This window comes from Nelumbo lutea, chromosome 2 (genome assembly GCF_056320005.1).
Source record: "Nelumbo lutea isolate HS-2025 chromosome 2, American lotus-T2T, whole genome shotgun sequence".
Lineage (NCBI taxonomy): Eukaryota > Viridiplantae > Streptophyta > Magnoliopsida > Proteales > Nelumbonaceae > Nelumbo > Nelumbo lutea.
The window spans coordinates 59,903,831-59,925,199 of NC_142685.1; the positions used below are offsets into that span (position 1 = coordinate 59,903,831).

The 21,369-nt window shown below is 39.9% G+C and overlaps 1 protein-coding gene across 1 annotated transcript; it reads right to left on the reverse strand.

Annotated features, from left to right (window-relative positions):
• Positions 1 to 349: 349 nt before the first annotated feature.
• Positions 350 to 20,024, reverse strand: LOC148871024 (uncharacterized). The gene is made up of 4 exons (XM_088967293.1): positions 19,137 to 20,024; positions 17,975 to 18,952; positions 1,238 to 1,285; positions 350 to 1,157 (listed from the first exon to the last, which is right to left on the reverse strand). Exons 1-4 carry the CDS (start codon positions 19,335 to 19,337, stop codon positions 717 to 719), a joined length of 1,668 nt encoding a protein of 555 aa, XP_088823419.1. The 5' UTR covers positions 19,338 to 20,024; the 3' UTR covers positions 350 to 716.
• Positions 20,025 to 21,369: the final 1,345 nt, after the last annotated feature.

The following is a 21,369-nucleotide window of genomic DNA, read 5'->3' on the forward strand; positions in this document are numbered from 1 at the left end:
TTCCTGTTTGTAAGTTGCCATGGCCCTTGGGTCCACTGTCCACTCCACTTGCATTCTTTCAGAAACCCCTCCAAGTGAGCCACAAGGAATCAATCTTCTTAGGTGGAATTATTATGTAATAAAGAATAGCAGTATTGTTCATAAATTATCCGCAGTAAACTCCATATACTCATAAGTCGGAAATCCCTCCGGACCATTAATTTCCATGCAGTCTGAATAAAGTTCTAAGGAAACCTGGGGATCTCACCAAACCATCAACATTTCAATTTTTTTTTTTCAATCAAGAATACTTGATCATAATTGATAAAACTTGGCCCCCAACATAAACAAGCATATAGGAAAATAACTCTAAAAGAATGCAAAAATATTATGTATTTCCAGGGATGATTTGTGATGCATGAATCCCTCCAAAGTATAAAGAAAAGACAATGAAGCTGTACAACAAAGGCCAAAGTGCAAATGTTGTACATGGAGGGAAGCTGAACACTATCCCAATTACAATGTTCCTTGAGAAAATTGGAGCAATCTTTGATCTGAAACCCCACCTGGTAAGAAACCTTCCTTCAGTTCACCTGCACTTGGACCCAACCCCACTCTATAATACTCAGTTAAGATATTAAATCAATAAGTGATCATTCCTCACTTAAACACAAACTGATGTGGCTAAACCTCTGTGGAAGAAGGTTGCATAGGAAGAGCACCATGCCATAGTGCTGCTACCTGGAAGAATTAATAACAGCTGTTTTTATGGGTTTACTGCTAGGTTGAGGATCTTTAGCTGACTTAGAAGCTACATCAATTGCAATATTCCCCACACCCGCCTCCATTGCCTCTCTCTCATCCTTCTCCCTCTTTTTCTTCTCACAGATACCATCATCCACAGCCTCAGTTTGAACAGAGGGCAAAAAAGGTTCAAGAAGCCAAGGTCCTGCACTAATCCAAGGATGAGTAAGGCATTGTCCTGCTGTTGGCCGCTTCTCAGGGACAAAATCCAGTATGGGGACCAGGAAATCTGCCATGCCATTTGCATCTTGCTCACTGAATTCATATTTCTCCATAAGCACCTTATTAAGGGGCCAGAAACGTAACCGGCGAATGTGCCTCAAGTCCCCATACCTGTTGAAGAAGTCTCGGGAATACCGTCCACCTAACGCAATCTGAAAGGGAATTTTGTTGACAAATTTAAAGCCATGAAACATTCAAAACTGAGGTGCAGAGTGTGACATAATCTGTTTACCTTGCGTGGCATCATTCCAAGAAGCTCCATCATTAATGCCAAGTGATCCTGTAAACAACAAAGATTCAGTCAAAAACACACTCATACCTTGAACAGAAGACCTTTAACCTAGCTTCAACATACACATATGCATAAATTATCCATCAACCACAAGGAACAAAACTATCACATTTCTAAAACTACAAAATTGTTTTGCCAAACAAATACCAATTTAATGAATATAATTTGTAGCTAGGAAGTATGTGTGCAGAGTCTTGCAAAAGTACTTCATTCAGAGAAAGGACATCTATTGCTACATAAAGCAGATATCCCGCTTCTGAAAGAAGCTTCAAAACATACAGAAGAACTATATAAACTAGTCTTCCTATCTTTTCTGTCCACAACTAGTACCACAAACAACCTTTGACTTTCCACTTGTCTATATAAACTAGAAACAAAGTCACTGAAATATGGCTTTTAATTAAAACAACCCTGGTTACTCCTTTTTAATGCAATACAAGTCCACAATCTACCCAAGTAAATTGCATGATACAAACTCCTAGACCATATGGATTTCATCATATCTAATCCAGGCATAAGAAAACACAGGATTTAAGAACAAAACAAGGAATCAGAAAATTTCTAATTATTTTAGAAAATATCCCAGACTGCCAGTGAAAAATCTGAAGTTGAGCAAAGCAGCTGAAGGATAGCAGAATGATAGACTACCCATGTAACTGAGCAGTAACACTTTTCAACACTATTACCATAATATCTTATGATAAGCCATGATTCCAAACCATAGACCTAGTGGAGTGTGCACATGTTATGAAACCATAAACCAACCTCACATAAGAAACGGGAGATTCTGTGGAAATAATGCATCATGGGAGGGATTTAATTTAAGAAGTCTGAGGACATCAAAGACAACTTATTAGGGAGGCTATGTCAGTATGTATGATTTTGTATTTCAAAGCAAAAACAACTGCCATATCAGCAAAATCATATTGTTTTTGCTGATGTGGCAACTGTTCTTGTTTTGAAAAACAAAGCCATAAATATAGGCAGTTGGATCTGAACTGACCCAGACATGAGTTAAAAGCACAAGACCCACAGGAAAGGCTGCTTAACCTGCCTGACCAGATTAAATGAACAATGGAGTTCCCTAGTTTTCAATATTTAGTACCTTAACAGTTGACAGAATTCTCCGCAAAGACATCACTACCCAAGCAAAACTGCAAAAGTAAGCTGGGGTGCCCTGATTAAAAACTTTCAATTCCTGAAAAATAGTTAAGATCCAGATGTTGAGGATTCACAAGAGAAGATGACATTCTTCTTGAATCTCCAGTTAGGTCAATGAATGTTCAGTTGGTTAAATGAATGCTTTTATCAAAACTTGTCCAACTGATACCCAACACAGGATCAGTTAGTTCAGAGGATTCAGTGGGAACAACTGAAAAATCCCAGTTTTTTTGCACCCCCTTTAGTAATCTGATTATATCTATTCATCTACCTTGTTCCTTGTTCTGTTATATAAAGTGGAGCATCATTCTTATATATTCCAACCCCCCCCCACCTTATTCTTATGCATTTTCTATTCAATAAGGAGTGTCATTACAGCTTCAAATAATATACCTCTAGTTATGTTTTGTCATGTTTAGAATACAAAGATCCATTGTTGTTTAGCCTTCAATGAACTCATTGTTAAATTAACAGGTTTGACGGCTTCATGGAAACACTACTGAAGAAGTGAAGATATACGAAAGGACACAACATAAAAAGCCATTGTAAACCAAAATGGCAAAAGTTTGAAACACAAAAAGGACAAAAAGAAAAAGAAAAACAAACATTTCCCTTTCATTTTTTCTTTATTAACTTTTTGTGGATCAATGACTACAAAGTTCTACTAAAGGCATAAGAAAGAACAATAAATAGCATCTTAATTTGTGCCTTCCAACAACAATAAAAAATAATGAAATCTTAAATAAGTGATACGAATGAGAAGAATTGCAATTAATAGCGTCTTAATTTGTGCCTTCCAACAAGACCAAAAAAAATGTATTCCCTAGTCAAAAACGAGTTTTTGGACCTTATTTGAACTTAACAATTTTTTGATCAATTTATTTGAACCTAACAATGCATAACACATTTAATTCCCAGCACCAACTCATGAACTAGTCACCTATTTATCTTAGCATCCCAGGCTTGGTCATAAACCCTGAATAACAAAAAGAACAAAACCTTCTATTTTTGCAAAAACAGCTTCATGTTTTACATGTTGCCATTTTGTGATTTAAGGGATCCATGATGAACAAGGCCCATGACGCTAGCATGCTCTTAAGGTCTCGAACTAGATCTACATTTATGCATACTCCATTGAATCCTTTGGAGATGCATAGTCAATGCAGGCATATGGGAAAGGGAAAGCCACCATTTAGGAAGGAATCAAATTTCTTCAAATCCCTGCACCAGTTGCTCTTGTCATGAATAATGAATAAGAAGAGAAGAGAGCATAGGAGAGTTATTGGGTCTAACAATAAAACACGACAAAATCTTGTCTCTCTTTAATGAGCATGGTTATCAAGGTGTCACCTAGGTGCCCACCTAAGTGAAAATTTACAAGGCAGGCATCCTATTATAATAATATTAGCATGGTTGCATCTTATTACTATGCATAAATACAATCTATTATATACTATGTATCAATGTTTTAAAATGCAGAGGAATGATGCGAGGCATTCCACTACGTGAGATGTAGTTCAGAACGTAAGAGGCGTAAGCCTCCTTAAGAGGAGGGGGATGAGGATGAAGAAAAGGAAGGAGAATCCCATCTTTCTCTTTTTTAATAAAGATATTTTATAAAGAAGAACGAAGATACATAACACTAGCTGAAAGGGCCCCCAGCACACACACACACACACACACACACACACACACACACACACACACACCAAAAAAAAAAAGTAAATTGGGGTGCATTGAAAAGGGAGTGGGGGGGTCTAGGCCAAAGGGGGTCTGGGGGTTCCTCCCCCGACCCAAACTTTTTTCCCGTTCTTTTTCCTTCCCTTTTCTTTTTTTCTTTTTCCATTTTTCTTCTTTTTCTTTCCCTTCCTTCCTTTTCTTCTTTCTTTCTTTCTTTTTCCTTTTTTTTCTGTCCTTTTGTATGAGGTGTTTGTGAGGCACATGAGGCATACACATCTAGCAGCCTCATGCAAAAGGCGTATGAGGCATACGCCTCTTGTACCCATGGTTCGTAATTTCAATATCGATGAACATTTCTCCATGTAGAGTTGGAGAAATTTCACTAATCTCTGCATACGCCTCTTGTACCCATGGTTCGTAATTTCAATATCGATGAACATTTCTCCATGTAGAGTTGGAGAAATTTCGCTAATCTCTTTAAGATATTTGAAAAATCTAAAAAATCAAGAAAGTTCTCCATAAACATGGAATTAGTTAATAAACCTTCAAGAGATCATTAGAAGAAATATAATACATATAGGGCTCAAAACCATAGGCCATAGCAAAAAACTTTATAAATCAAGTAGGAAAAATTACGAGACTATAATAGGTATGTTTCTTTTGTCTCCCATTTGGTGTTTAGACATCTTCTGTTCCTTATATGTGTCAATTATTTTCCATTTTAACTTTCATCTTTATTGTTGATATATGTTTTGATTAGATTGAGAATACTCTTTTCTAGTTATGCATTTTTCTTTTCCTTTTGAATTATAATGATTTAGTAAGTGAATCATATAAACGTAGTAAGCCAATTATCCAATCAACAATTCCCTGCTAGTTTTTTAGGAAAATATTTTTGAAAAATATGATGATTTTAACAAAATATTGAAAAGTTTTTAATAATATTGATAATTATGAGGTCTGCGGGAGGCTGAACTTCTTTGTGTCACAAAGTTGCTTTCTTCTCTTGGCAATGTTTGTTTAGGCCCTTCTTCTTTTGATAAGAGAGTATGGGCCCCTACTTCCCAGGGTTCTTTTACTTGTGCTTCTTTTTTTCAAGTACCTGTGTTCTAATGTTGTGCTTGGGTCTCCTTGTGCGAGAAGTTTGGGCCAAGCCTATTCCCCCTAAAATAGATGTCTTTCGTTGGGAGGTGTATCATGTTAAGATTAATACTTTGGAAAACTTAGAAAAGAAAAAGCCTTTTTTGTGTCTATCCCCAAACTGGTGTATATTGTGCAAAACTCATAGTGAGGACGGCTACCACATACTGATTTCCTGCCCCTTTGTTGCAGCTCTGTGGGATTGGATTTCTGATTTGTTTGGTTACAGGTGGATTCTGCCATCAGAAGTAAAATTGTTGTTTAGCTCGTCTACCTTTGCTTGGCCAACAAAAAAGGAAAATGCATGTGGAGATGCCTTAGAGCAGACACGCTGTGGACTATTTGGTAAGAAAGGAATTCTAGAACCTTTCTTGAAAGGAGAGAACTTTTACAGTAATGAAGTATATTAACTAGAGCTATACACTGTCTAAGAACCCTAGACTTACTCTTTTTTCCTTTGCTGACTTTTGGAGAAGCTGGGCTGTAATAGCTAACATGTCTTCTAAGAAAAATAAATCTGCAGCAATTTGGGTACCTCCTCCAGAAGATTTTATTAAACTGAATTTTGATGCGAGCAGCCAAGGCAATCCAAGACTATCAGGGATTGGAGTCTTGAGGACTGAGGAGAGTAATATCGTATCACTGTTTTCAGGCCCAGTGGGAGTAGGTGATTCAACAAGGGCTGAGCCGTTGGATGTTGTACATGGAATTCAGATTGCCAACCAACTTGGGATAGAGAAATTACTGATTGAAGAGGACTCTAAGGTGATTGTAGGTGTGGGTTGGTTGTTGAACCTTGATTCAATTACTTGGACCTATAGGGATCCTATGAAAAAAAACAAAATGGTTGACAAGACAAATGACAATTAGAGTCCAATGTGTCGGTAGGCCGGCAAATGCTTTCGCTGACTTTCTTGCCAAACAAGGGGTATCTAGGGAAGAGCCAAAATCTCATTTGTAATTATAATGAATGGGCCAAAATCTCCTTGCTACCCTAATTTAAGTGTGGCCCCAACAACTTTTTCTGATAATAAAATAAAAGTCTCGTTAAAATAAAAAGAGATACGAGAGGAAGGTGATACGACATAACCCAAGTGAAAAAAAAATAGACCCCTGAAACAACTACCAACTGAGAAACATCCAAACAAAGGATCCAGATAAAACAATGCTCAAACTCAAAAAAGTACATATCCATTGGGGATCAACCAACAACATTAAAGCCAACACTCCCCCTCCCTCCTTCAATCAACTATGCATGTTAACACAAGGCCACTCCTTCAAGATGCAAAATGGAAATAGTAGAAGATTAAGACTGTAATCAGTCTTGAATCCTAATAGGTTTTAGGTTTGCAAAACAGAAGAAAAGAGAGAGAAAGGAGAGAGAATAGAAGAGAAACAAGAGAACACAAGTTGTTGAAAGAAGGGACAGATTCTTACAGATCTGCCGCCGCCACTCTCTTAATATTTATAGGTTATGTTTAGTACATAATGGAAAGGACACATCTGCCCTTGGTACTTACATAATAAATAAAGTAAATAAAAACTGAAATAAATAACAACTAAATTAACAAACTGACTCAAACTATCACTACTATAACTAAAACAAATAACTACATTGCTGTCCTACGAACACAGTGGAGACCACTGCAATGGGGCCCACATCAGTGTTTCCCACTCCCCCTCAAGTTGGGAGTAGATATCTATCATGCCCAACTTGGATAGGTCTGTCTCTAACTTCTTCCTTGGTACAGCCTTGGTGAAGATATCCGCGAGCTGCATATTAGATGTGATGTACGGAAGACACTTCTTGTGATGTGACCCTTTCTCGCACAAAATGTCGATCAACTTCGATATGTTTAGTTCTGTCATGCTGCACTGGGTTGTGGGCTATATTAATAGCTGCCCGATTATCACAATACAACATTAAGGGCTTTTCATAGTCAATACCCAACTCTTCAAGTAGTGACTTCAGCCATAAGATTTCAGCCACTCCATTAGCCATTGACCTGTATTCCGCTTCAGCACTGGAGCGGGAAACAACACTCTGCTTCTTACTCCTCCAAGAGACAAGGTTACCTCCCACCAGGGCACAATATCCAGAGGTAGACCTTCTGTCATTAACACTTCCAGCCCAATCGGCATTTGTATAGACTTCCACCCTCATGTGATTATTGTTCTTGAGCAATATACCTCTACTCGGGCATCTCTTCAAGTATGCTAATATTCTCTCTACCGCAAGAAGATGAGAAGTTCTAGGGGAGTGCATGTACTGGCTAACAACACTAACTGCATAGCTGATATCCAACCGAGTGAGGCAGAGATATAGAAGTTTTCCAACCAACCGTTGGAACATAACTTTGTCTTCAAGAGGCTCCCCACCCTCTGCACTAATCTTGTGATTCTGTTCAATGGGTGTATCAGCCGGCTTAACACCCAACTTTCCAGTTTCCGCCAACAGATCTAGAACATATTTTCTCTGAGAGATAAAAATCCCCGGCTTGGATCTAGAAACCTTAATACCCAAAAAGCATCGTAGTGCACCAAGATCTTTCACCTCAAACTCTTGATGAAGGAGCTATTTGAGAGACTCAATCTCATGATTGTCATTTCCTGTCACTACAATATCATCAACATATACTGCTAGTAGTGTCAGAGAGGACTCCATCCTCTTGATGAATAGTGTATGATCTGACTGGGCCTGTTCATAACCAAACCTTCCAAGAGCTAATCTGAACCTATCAAACCAGGCTCTAGGTGACTGCTTCAAGCCATACAATGCCTTGTTTAGTCGGCAAACCTTCTTACTTGTCTCTGTATCATAGAATCCAAGAGGCAACTGCATGTAAACCTCTTCTTGTAAGTTTCCATTCAGAAAGGCATTTTTAACATCCATCTGAAACAGGGGCCAAGAATAATTTGCTGCAAGGGATAACAAAACTCGAATTGTGGTCATCTTGGCTACTGGGGCAAAGGTCTCCAAGGAGTCTATACCATAAGTCTGAGTGAACCCCTTTGCAACCAGCCGGACTTTGTACCTTTCAATAGAGCCATCAGCATTATGCTTCATAGTGAACACCCATCTGCATCCCACCGGTTTCTTTCCTTTTGGTGGGTCAACCAGTGCCCAAGTATTATTCTTCAACAAGGCATCCATTTCGACTTGCATTGCATCTTTCCATTCTGGAACTGATAAGGCTTCTTACACTGTTCTTGGAATAGGGACATCGGCAATGGAAGTGAGATAGGACCGGTAAGATGGTGATAGACGACCATAGGATAAGAACTGTGAGATGTTGTGAGCTGTAGAAGTGGTGCAATGTCGTTTCCCTTTGTGAATGGCAATAGGGAGATCAAGGTCATCCATAGGAGGGGAAGTGGCAACAGTGAGAGGTATCTCAGTAGGCTCTGGATCTGGAGCCGCAGAAGGAACTGGAGCTGGCCGGGACTGCCGAAGACTAGGATCAACCTGCCTGCATCGCCTGTGATAGACTCTCAACTCCAGCTCCCTCTGACCACCCTCACCACTACAACCTTCATTACCTAGTGGAATAGGTAAAGGAACAGCCCCACTTCTACCAGCCCCACTTCCACTCTCACTGCTCTCCCCCTGAGGAAAGAAACTCAAAACAGCCCCACTCTCACTGCTCTCCCCCTGAGGAGAAACCCTAGGATAATAGGGTGTCTCCTCAAAGAAGGTGACATCCATGGAAACAAACCGTTTCCCTGAAACCGGATCATAGCAGCAATAACCCTTTTGAGTTTGTGCATAACCAAGGAAAATGCATTTGGAGGCCTTAGGTTCAAACTTGGAATGATGAGGCCCGAGAAGCTGAACAAAACAGGTACAACCAAAGGTTTTAAGGGGAACATTGAACAACTCCTCATTTGGGTATAGAAGGGAAAAGGGGGTTCTCATATCAAGGTCCCGGGAAGGAACTCGATTAATGAGATAAACTGTCGTGAGGATAGCATCACCCCAGAAGCGAATAGGTACATTGGAGGTAAACATAATGCTTCTAGCCACCTCCAAGATATGCCTATTCTTCCTTTCGGCAATGTCGTTCTGCTGTGGTGTATAAGGGCAAGTGCTCTGGTGAATAACTCCATGGCTAAGAAGGTAGGAGGTCAATGGCTGAGCAAAGTATTCCTTTGCATTATCAGACCTAAGGACTTTGATTTTGGTCCCAAACTGAGTGAGAACCATCTGATGGAAGTTTTGGGTCAGAGCAGGAACCTCATCCCGAGAACACATAAGATAGATCCAAGAAAAGCGGGTATGGTCATCAACAAACAGTAGAAAATATCTGTACCCACCCATAGAAGAGATATGATATGGCCCCCAAACATCAGTATGCACAATATCAAAAGAGGAATTACTCCTTTTATTACTTAAAGAATAAGAGGTTTTACAATGTTTAGCAAACTCACAACTCTCACACCTTAACTTTGATAACTCAACAGACTCAAATAAAGCAGGAAACAGACTCTTCAAAGACTTAAAAGACAAATAACCTAATCGGTTATGCCAAAGCATAACCGAACTCACAGACTGGGAAACAAAAGATTTATTATCCACTGACACCTCCCGACGAGAACTCTCTCCAAGCAAATAGATCCCGTTCGTCTCACGGCCAATCCCAATCACCTTCCTTGTCTCCAAATCCTAAAAAACACATCGGTCAGGGAAAAAGGTTACTGAACAGTTCATGTGTTTGGTAATACTACTAACTGAAAGCAGGTTAGTATCAAGCTTAGGAACATGCAAGACAGAAGATAAAGAGATAGTATCCGATAGCTTGATGTCCCCCTTGCCCGAAATGGGAACAAGAGAGCCATCAACAATGGATACTCTATCTCGGCCAAAGGACAAGTTATAAGTGAACAAAGATGACAAGCTAGTCATATGGTCAGATGCACTTGAATCTATTACCCAGCAGTGATCAGTATTACCTGGAGCTGAAGCATGGTAAACTGAAGCTCGAGTACCTGAATGTGCAAATGCAGATGTGGTAGGAGCTAATGGTGATTGAGATGGCTGAGCTGAACTCCCAACTTCCTTTTCCAACTGTATGAGGGCAGCCCGAACAACAGCTAAAGTCTCGAGGAATGTGCTTGATGAGGATGTTGAATCAGTGTTCACTACCATATGAGCATTACCCTTCTTATTTCTTAGTTTTGCTGGGACCAAGTGAGGATGTAGCTTCCAACAAGTATCTTTAGTGTGTTTGGGTTTCTTGCAATGTTCACATACTAGATCCCGTTTATCTTCCTTCTTCCGATCCCTTTCTGAGTCACCCCCTGGCTTGGGTTTAGTAGCTGTCAAGGCTAGGAAAGAGGGTTGAGGCTGCATCATGACTTTCCTCCTGGTCTCTTCACTATGCACTAGGGAGTATGCTTGAGAGAGGGCCACACTATCTCTTGTCAATATCTGTTGTCGCACAATGTCATATTCTAAATTCAAACCAGCCAGAAACTCAAATACCCTATTCGTCTCGACTTGCTTTCTGTGAGTCTGTACATCTTTGGGACTCTCCCACTCAAGGGTCTCTAGATGGTCAATCTCATGCCACAAGGATTTCAAGGTAGAGAAGTAGACAGAAACTGGATTCTCTCCTTGTTTAAGGTTGTTCACCTCACACTTCAATTCATAGGCTCTAGCAACATTAAGGGGTTGGGAATAGGTTTCTTTCACAACATCCAATATCTCTTTGGCTGTCTTTGCCCACAAGTAATTTCGGCTGATATGTGGCTGCATAGAATTACACAACCATGCCATAACCAAATAGTTCTCTTGAACCCACTTGGTGTATGTTGGGTCCTCCTTGGAAGGTTCTTTCACATCTCCCAAGAGGTAACCCAGTTTTCCCCTTCCTCCAATAGCCATCATGGCTGATTGCGCCCACTCCAAATAATTTGACCCATCAAATCTCATAGTTGTAATCTGAAACCCGGTTTCAGATACACTACCATAACTGTGGTTTCCAAAACTACTTTCTCCCTGACCCTTAAACTCCATCTTTGATCAAGATTTGGTGGCTACAAAATGTTAGAGCAACTATACCAGAAAACAGAGCCAAACAAACAAGTCTGAAATCTGATCCGAAACCAACACAAATCTGATTTGATCTGAAATCTGATCTGATCCGATTTGAAACCAACCCAAATCTGATCTGAAATCAATCGCCTATCACAGTATATGCAAGAAATCAACTCAAATCTGATCTGAAATCAATTGGCATGCACAGTACCAGGCAGCCTATCAATCTGAGATACTATTTTCTGAAATCACTACTGTGGGGCCCACTGCTGCGAGAGCAAAATTAGGGTTTCAATTGTAGGTCTGAAGTGCTCAACTGCACTCTCCAAGCAGTCCGCACAAGTGGGACTTGTCGTAGGGCAATATGAAACCCTAAAAACTAATCACCTTTGAAGAGGGGGGTTCGGCCCAACAGTCAAACCCTAGAAACAAACTTAAACACAGTTCGGCAAGCCAAACCCTAGAACAAACTTGAACACAGTTCGGCCCCTCTTTCTAGATAGGTCCAACCTATCTCGATTGATTGCAGTCTCTGAAACTCGGTAAAAAAAAAAACTTACTTATGTACTTCAGTTTACTGTCTTCTAGGGTTACCTGAACCCTAACCTTCGCTGCCTCTTCCTGATTACCAACTCTCTTCAAGCCGCGGCAAGTCTTCAACTGCTGTGAACCTCTCCTGGTAATCTCCAAGATTCAGCCACCGAAAAACTTTTTCAAAGCTTCCAGCCTAGCTAGTCCTCATGTGGTCGGTTGGACTAGACACACATGAGAAGCCCTAGATAGGCTCTGATACCAAGTAGAAGATCAAGACTATAATCAGTCTTGAATCCTAATAGGTTTCAAGTTTGCAAAACAGAAGAAAAGAGAGAGAATAGAAGAGAAACAAGAGAACAGAAATACCCAACCACCTTTGAGGACCAAGTTTCGTCCTTATCGTCAAAAAATATCTTCTTGACCACCTTCCTTGTTCCAAATCCCCCCCCCCTATTCTGCTTTTCTTCATGCTTTCTTCCTTTCTTTTCCTTTCAAAATCTTCAAATGCTCTCCAAGCAAAAGCCTCTCCACCCAAGAAGAACAAACCTAAGGACTTGCCAACCTCCACCTCCCTATCAATGATTTTCCTTATATCCAAACTCCCCTTTTTCACTTCCTCTGCCTCTAATGACACCTCAGCACCCTTCTCTTCTCCTCCACTCCACCCCCCCCTCTTTCTCTTCTAAGGGTCCCCTTCTCTCCAACTTCCTTTGGGATAAATACACTGAAAAATTCCTCTCCAAACTAAGGTCCTGCAAAGTGTGATCCCAACAATTTAACTAAAATAGAATTAATAAATTAACTATAGGGCTCTTCCATCAAGGCCCACCTACTCCAAGTTGGATAGGTTTCTGTTCTCTTTGGATTGGAAATAACACTGGGGAAATTTAGACCCTATGGCTCTTCCAAGATTGACCTTTGACCATTGGCCTATAGTGATTTGCAAGGAGGAAAGAAGGAATGGTGGACCTGCCCCCTTTAGATTTGAGAATATGTGGTTGCTCCATCCTGGATTCACTAAAAGAGTAAGGGAGTGGTGATATGAGTGCAACCCAGTGGTGGATTGGGAAGGAATGAGGTTCCATAGGAAGCTACAATTTTTGAAAGCAAAGATCAAGGAGAGGAATCAATTAGTGTTTGGAAGGCTTGAAGAAAGGAAGAGAACCTTGATGAACAAGATCGAGAGCCTTGACTTGAAAGAAGAAAGGGGAGACTTCGGAGAGACAGAGAAGGAACAAAGAAAAGGCTTGAGAAGTCAGCTTGAGGACAGACTACATAAAGAGGAAATTAGTTGGAGGCAAAAATCTAAATGTAAATAGCTACAAGAAGGAGATAGAAATACCAATTTCTTTCATTCTTTGGAAAATGGGAGGAAAAGGAGAAGTTCTATCTCCAAACTGGAGATAGATGAAGTTGAGTTGACCAAAGAAAGAGCTCTAGAGTCTCTTTGGTAATTTGTTAAGGTCCGTGGATCTACCTCCATGGTTTCCATCAACCTAATAACTACTTAACAGTCCCCTTCCACTAGCAACTCACTCTAACCTGAGATGCAGGCTAATTTTAAGCCTTGAAGTAGTGAGAGGAGTTCCACTCTAAGAGATATTCCATCTCCAACTGGACTTAAATACCTGAGCAATATATTACCCATATGATTAGCTATTGTAAAACAGTTGGTCAATTAAAAAAGGCCATTACCCAATGTTGGTCCCAGCTATCTGGGGTCCTGGGAGGGATGGATTGGACAAAGTGGTCTTTCTCAGGCTCAAACCCGCATTCTCACGCTTGACAGCCCAAGATCTTACATTACATTAAATAATGGCCCCTTACCTTTTCTATAGTTAAGATTATGCAAGTATCTTTGAAACAGTATTGCATGGACTCTCCTAAATGGATGATCCATCAGTGCTGAACACAAGTGGGATTCAGAGCCTTTATAGATTCTTGAAGTTGAAGATACTTCTACATAACACTTTCCTTTTTCTCCTTACTCATTTGACATAAATGAAAAGCTACTTCATATGATGAATGTCATTTTTCCCATAAAATGTGGGAAGCGCAGAGGGGTTGTTGAGTCTTAGGGATCCTTCTATCTGCAGTTTAATTTCTGCTCATATTGGGAGGTTCTCAATCTCATTAATTGTGAAACTTCCTGATGGTAATATTTGTCAAGTCACAAATGTCTATGGTCCGACAGATGGAATCTTTTTTTCGTTTTTTGATCAGCACCCGACAGATGGAAATCTTCAAGAGGATTTTTGGAAAGAATTGGTTGAAGTGAAGGGTAGTCTATCATCCATGGGCCATTGGTGGAGACTTCAATGTCATTCTAGCTGCTGTAGAAAAAAAGACCAGTGGTAGGAGGTCAAGAGGGATGCTTCAATTTTCTGATTTCATCAACAGATTTGAGCTGATTGACTTCCCTCTTTAGGGCAGCCGATTTACTCAAACTAACAATCAAGACACTCCCACCCTGGTGAGATTGGACAGGTTTTTGGTGTCCTCGAATTGGGAAGAACTTTTTCCTGATTTTAGGCAGACTTATCTCCCTAGGCCTATCTCAGATCATTGCCCAATTCAGCTGCTCTGTGGATTTAGAGGAAAAATCAGCGCACCCAATTCAGCTGGTTTGAAGATGAGAAGATTATTCCCTTGTTGAAGACTGTATGGAATGATTTGCAGGTGGCAGGTACTAGCCCTTTCATTTTTGCAAACAAACTTGGTGCAGTTAACAAGAGGCTGAAAATCTGGAAAGCAGAGAATAATTTGAATTCTGAAACTGAAAAGAGAAATTTGTTTAGTCTTATTAAGGAAATTGATGCTGCAGAAGAAGTAGGTCTTTTAACTGAGGAAAGCAAAATGAAGAGGTCTCAAGAAAAAATCAAGAATGATAAGTTGGCAGTAAAAGAAGAAATCAAGTGGAGGCAAAGAGCTAAAGTGGCCTAGTTAAAAGAGGGGGATAAAAACACTCATTTTTTTCATGAAATGGCGAATGCCAGAGCAAGAGTTTCTCCAATTAGTAAGCTGGAGTGGGAGGGCAGATTGGGGGAATGTAATGCAAGAGTTTCTTCAATTAAAGGTAATGGCTACTAATTTCTATAAAAACCTCTATAAAGAGAATTGGCCTATCAGACCCTTTCCAAGAGGCCTTCCTTTAAAACAGTTGAATGAAGAGCAGTCCTATCTCATCAAGAGACCCTTTTTGGAGGAGGAAATTAAAGTGACCATATCTGTGTTGGCGGCTGATAAGTCACCAGGGCCGGATAGGCTTACCAACCTATTTTATGTCAAATGCTAGGATTTTGTGTAGGAAGATATTTTGAGAGTATTTCAGGCATTTTATGATAATGCTTCCCTTCAAAGAAGCTTAAATACTACCTTTATCACCCTCATCCCAAAAATTGAAGGGGCGGTTAACATTAAAGATTTCAAGCCAATCAGTCTCTTACATAGTTTCTACAAGATCCTAGCTAAAGTACTTGCCGAGAGAATGAAAGGGGTGTTAGGAAATGTTATTCATATAATCAAAGTGCTTTTGTACTAGGCAGACAGATGCTTGATTCTGTTCTATTTGCAGATGAGCTTATTCACTCAAGAAGAAGAGAGGGCTCCCCCGGTTTGATTTGCAAACTGGACATTGAAAAAGTCTATGATCATGTCAACTGGAGGTGTATTGATTTGGTGTTGCAGCATATAAAGTTTGGGCAGAAATGGAGAAACTGGAGAAAAGTCTGTGTATCCACTTCCAAATTCTCAATGTTGGTTAATGGTCAGCCAGCAGGGTTTTTTGATAGCTCTAGGGGATTAAGACAAGGTGATCCATTGTCGCCCTTGCTTTTTATTTGTGTCATGGAGATTCTCACTTTGTTTTGTAGAAAGGCTGCAAAATCTGGTGAGTGGGAAAGTTTTGCATTCTTTCCTGAGGGAGAAAAAATCAATATCCTCCAATTTGCAAATGATACTTTATGCTTTGTGGATGCTTCTCCATCCTAGTTAGATCTTGTCCTTAGAATCCTATCATGGTTTGAGGTAATCTCTGGACTGAAAGTCAACTGGAATAAAAGGAAAAACATTCCAATGGGTCATGTATCAAATTTAGCTGATTGTGCGGAGGTTCGGGCTTGTCAGACTGAACTCCTCCCGGTGAAATATTTGGGACTGCCGACTGCCGTTGGGTGCAAATTGTCTTGCCTCATCAATTTGGGACCCAGTTATTAAAAGAATGGAAAGGAAGTTGGCTGCATGGAAGGCTAGATATCTCTCAATTGAGGGTAGGGTTATCCTGATAAAAAGTACTCTTTCCAATTTACCTACTTACTTTCTTTCTCTCTTCCCCATCCCAAACAAAGTTGCCAAAAGATTGGAGCAGATCCAGAGAAATTTTCTTTGGAGGGGTTGGGAGGAGGAGAGAAAAGTACATCTTGTAAGCTGGGATCAAGTTTGTCTTCATAAGGCTGATGGTGGGTTAGGGATTAGGAAAGTGAAGAATTTCAATTCTGCCCTGCTAAGTAAGTGGACTTGGAGGTTCTCGGCCGAAAGGGAGGCTTAGTGGAGATCTCTCATTGCAGGTAAATATGGGGTGGAGTGGGGTAACTAGAGATCCAGGGATCCCCCCTAAGTTGGGGTAGTTCCCCTTGGAAATCTATCATGAAAAACTTCTCTTCTGTGTTCATGGAAGGGATTTCTGTCAAGATTGGTAATGGGGATAGAACAAAGTTCTGGAAGGACCCTTGGTGTTTGGATGGGACTCTAATCTTTTCCTCATATTTTTCAGTGTGCTTTTAACCAAGAAGCTTCTGTGGCCAAGTACTGCAATGTGACAGGTGGGTCTCTAACTTGGACTCCCATTTTTAGGAGGGATCTGTTTGATTGGGAATTAAAAGAGATTGTGGTCTGATGGCACTTCTTCAAAATCAGAAGATTGATCAGTAGTTGGAAGACAAATGGAGTTGGAAATGGAATTCAAATGGTGAATTTTCTGTCAAGTCCCTTGCCTCTAAAATGGGTAATTTGGGTCCCACTGATTTTCCTGCTTCTCAGATCTGGAACACTATAAGTCCTTCAAAAGTCAACTTTCTGATTTGGACGATGGCCCTTGATAAATGTCTTTCCAGAGTTAATCTGGTGAAGAGGGGCGTCCAGGTTATGGATCTTTCATGTAGTTTTTGTGTGCAACATGCTGAATCAATAGATCATTTATGTATTCATTGTCCATTTTCCTCTCAGATTTGGGGACACTTTCTCAGAGTCTTGGAGTTCAGTTGGGTAATGCCTAGATCGGTTAAGGATCTCCTCTGTTGTTGGAATGTGAAAGGCCTAACAAAGAAAGGGAGCCTGGTGTGGAGGACTACTCCTGCTGCTGTCTTATGGTCCATTTGGGCTGAGAGGAACAGTAGAATTTTCAGTAAGAAAGCTAAAAGTCCTGAAAACATCATACAGAGAGCTGTGGGCAAGCTGATTTCTTGGATATCTGTAACTGACGAGTTCAAGAATCTGAATTTGTTTTCTTTTTCTTGCTCCAATTTCTGGTGGAAAGTGTAACTGCTGTGGTTTTCAGGCTGCCCTTCTGGGTCTGAACCCAGCTTGTATGTTTTTGAGCTGAATAAAATTACTTTACCTTTTCCAAAAAAAAATTCCCATAAAATGTTACTAATATAAACTTTCAGACCCTTTTTCTATAGGTATATGATGTTAGAATTCAAAATATATTGAGAAGTTCACTATTATTAATTTCTCCATATGCATGTCCACAAGTCCATGACTTTTGTGGTGCTGTGTCAGACTCCTGGACAGATGGTGGATTCCAATTCTTGTGTCTTGTCCATGCAAACTACAGGTAAACGCACAAATAATGCAAATGAATTTCCCAAAGTTAAAAAGCAGTAGGATACTGAATTGAGAAATCCAGAACATCCACAAAGTGCCAAGTACAAAATACATGACCACATGTAATATTCTTCTTTAGCAGTTACTACCCATCCAAAAAAATATTGAAGTTCATCATCATCCATGCTTTGTTCTAAAATATAAATCATCAAGTACCATAACCATGATTCTATGGAATAACTCCGCTGACAGTATGCACCATTGAAAGAAAGGCCAAAGTTGAGAGCAACAGCAAAACATACCTCATCTCTATCAAAGTTGTCACCACTATGAGGATCAAACAGAACGTCACCAGTTGCCAGCTCAAAACATATGCAGGCAAGGGACCAGAGATCTGCTGAAGTAGAGTACTTGGATCCAAGTATAACCTCAGGACATCTATACTGTCTTGTCTGAATGTCACTTGTAAACTGTTTATATGTCCAACAGGCATTCCCAAAGTCAACCAATTTGCACTTCAGGTCCACCGAAGCCAAAAGCTTCTGCCTTGTGGAGCGGCTCCCTCTCCTATGACCCTGCTTTCCTTGATGAACTTCCTTTACCCCATCAGCATTTGATGAGTTCCTTTTGCTGACAGAACTACCAGGTTGGTCCTCCGCAGTATTGGTCTTTGCTTTTACATCACCAGAGGAATCCACTGCACCAGATATCTTGGGATCAGTCTCAGTTTCCTCAGAAACTTCCTTCTCAGAACAACCTTGAGCAGCTTGTTTAGCCTTTCTGCGGATCTTTTTCTTCTGGTTCTTTGTCAAATCCCCATTTAAACTCTTAACATCTTTTGAAGCCTCAAACACAGGCTTGTCCTTAATAGTTGGGAGAATGAGAGGAGCACCTGACTTCCCGGGATCTTTAGCTGGGTCTATCATGGACAAGAGTAAGATGTTCTCTGGCTTCAAATCAGTATGTATAATTGAGAGCTGGCGATGCAAGTAATCCAAACCCACCAAAATGTGAAAGCAAATTTCCTTAACCATGTGGAGTGGCATCCCACGATAGTCACTATACTTAACAAGCGTCAAAAGATTATCACCCAGATACTCAAAAACCATACAGACATGCTGCCCATTTGGACCGGAGTGCTTAAAGTGATCCAAAAGCCTTACGACGCACTTCTTGTCATCTGGGTCCCCTTCTGCAATCTGCTTGAGTATGGTTATCTCATCCATTGCTGCCTCAGTGTAGTGCTGAGCGCTCTTTTGAACTTTCAGAGCTACATATCGCTAACGAATATGCAGAAATAATAGGGAAAAGGAAGAAAAACTCAATATAGAATTCTCTGAAAACCAACGAACTAATGAAAGGTGGATTCTTTTCACATAACTTACATAGAACTATAAAGTTAACAAGTATCAGAAAACAAGGAAAACAGAAGACAAGGAAAGATATTAGGTATTGGAAGCATACAGAATGCTGAGTATCCCAGGCAAGCCAGACAGTGGAGAAATGGCCCCAGCCCAGCTTGCTCTGCACAACGTAGCAGCCGTTCTTGAATGTATCTCCGATCCGAACAGCGTGGTATCCTCCACGCCTGTAATCCTCCGTTCCTTCGTCTTCTGATGTGTAATCGCTGCTCTCGCTTCGGTCCTCCTTTTGGGGGTCCTCCATGAAATGACCCAAAAAAAAACAACAAAAGTTAAAAAGATTTGAAGTGGCCGAATCACCCGCTTAAGCAAATCAGTCCTTCTCGATTGAACCCAAAAAGGAAATCTCCACCAGAACCTCTCCCTCGTTGCCCGGACCAAGAGATTTGTGCTCAAAGAAGAAAACTAGGGTTTTGCAGGTAAAATGTGAAGAAAAAACAAATTGAAAACGAGAGAAAGAGGGACTTAGAGAAATGGAAGAAAGAAAATGACTGCTCTACCTCTACCTCAATCAATTCCTGTATATATATATACATAAAGAAAAAGAGAGAGAGAGAGAGAGAGAACAAAAGTGGAATGTATATGATGTTTTGTCGAGAAAGAGAGCAGCTAAAGATGATGGTGATGATGACTAGTTCGTAATTGTAACTGGGTTGTTGCTCCTTCTAAGCTTTAACCACCTCTCTGTGTAAATTACGATTAAAATTTACTAAAGATGATATTTTGTCAAACAAATAAAGGAATGAATGTACAGGAAAATCGTAGGTTTGCAAATCCAGAGCTGTCGCGCGCTTTACAATCTCAAGACTGCAACTGTGCAACTCGTATGAACTCATTCCGGAGATGTTTTTGGGCAGCGGTTCTCATACATAGAATCAATCAAAGCTGAGGAGAAGCTTTTGGGGCCCGTTTGAAAGGGCTTAAGTTAAGCAGCTTAGCGGAAGCGGCTTTTCGCGCTTTTACCAAGTGTAGGGTGTCTTTGCAGTGGGTTTTCTAATTTCTACCCAAAAAAATAAATTTTTATTACTCAAAAAGGTCAAAAACATGTTTTCTTCTATTTCAAAAACTCATTTGTCAAACCTTGCATTTCATTGTCACCAACAAGATTTTGTTTTATACGATTTTAATTTTATAAATAACGAGATTATAGAATCAAGTGTGAGCCCCAATTTTTCTTGAAATATAAGCAAGAAAGATTGGTCTAAGCTTCATTGTCAATCTTTTTTAAATCAGGCTGCTATGGATTTTACTTTTTGGGTAAATTGCATATTAATATCTTATATTTTGGGGAATGTCCCACTTTAGTACTCAAGCTTCAAAATACGTCATTGTAGTATTATTTGAGCTCTCTTAATTTAGTTTAAAATCGTTAACTATCGTTATATAGCATGTGAAAACATGCAAATATCTTTGGAATTTTGAATAGGTGAGGGAAGCATAAATTTGAAATGGGTATAATAGTCATGTTTAAATCCCTTTTCATTGTGATTGAGCACTACTATTCACTTTATGCCCTAACATTTTTACCAAAGAACCAATGTTTTATTGCCAAAGAAATTACATGAAAAATTGTCGTTCGAGAAGAGGGATTTAGACCGTTGCCATTGTAATCCTTTTTTCAGTTATTCAATCCACAACAAAGTGGAGTTCACTATTACAATTTTCCCTTACTTTCTTTTTTTATTTTTTGCTTTTGTAAGTAACACAATGAAACTTTTAAGGGAAACAAATAATAAAAATGGAACTTTAAAAAAAGAGTTGAGAAAGCAAGAAATACATAGTAAATTAGTAACCCATAATTTAGAAAGCCCAAATTTAGGGCATATTGGAGATGGCAATTTGACCTGCCCCCAATCAAGGTTCTAGCCCACCCATCCTGTCCCAGTTGGGGTGGGCCTTTTGGCCATTGATCAGGTTCAAAGTGGGTTTCAGGAAACTAGAAACTCTAATGACCAAGGGATGAGGAGGATGGTATTTGAGAGAGAGAGAGACTTGTTCTAGGCAGGTTTCACAAAAAAACAAAAAAAACAAAAACAAAAACAAAAAAAAACAAAAAAAACAAAAAAAAAACAAAGATTTGCAAGTAGGAATGATTGGAGCAGCATGGGGCAAATTTAGGGATCCTCGTTTCCCTTGAAATTTCTACCCCAATTTGGGGTGGGCCTTTTGGCCATTGATCAGGTTCAAAGTGGGTTTCAAGGAAACTAGAAACTCTAATGACCAAGGGATGAGGAGAATGGTATTTGAGAGAGAGAGAGAGAGAGATAGAGACTTGT

Excerpts from the sequence above, each read along its gene's own strand:
- LOC148871024 (XM_088967293.1), bottom strand. The coding sequence starts at position 19,337 with ATGGAGGACCCCCAAAAGGAGGACCGAAGCGAGAGCAGCGATTACACA. Across the intron at positions 1,286-17,974 it reads ACAACTTTGATAGAGATGAG|GATCACTTGGCATTAATGAT; the intron begins GTATGTTTTGCT and ends TGTTGTTTACAG. Across the intron at positions 1,158-1,237 it reads TTGGAATGATGCCACGCAAG|ATTGCGTTAGGTGGACGGTA; the intron begins GTAAACAGATTA and ends ATTCCCTTTCAG.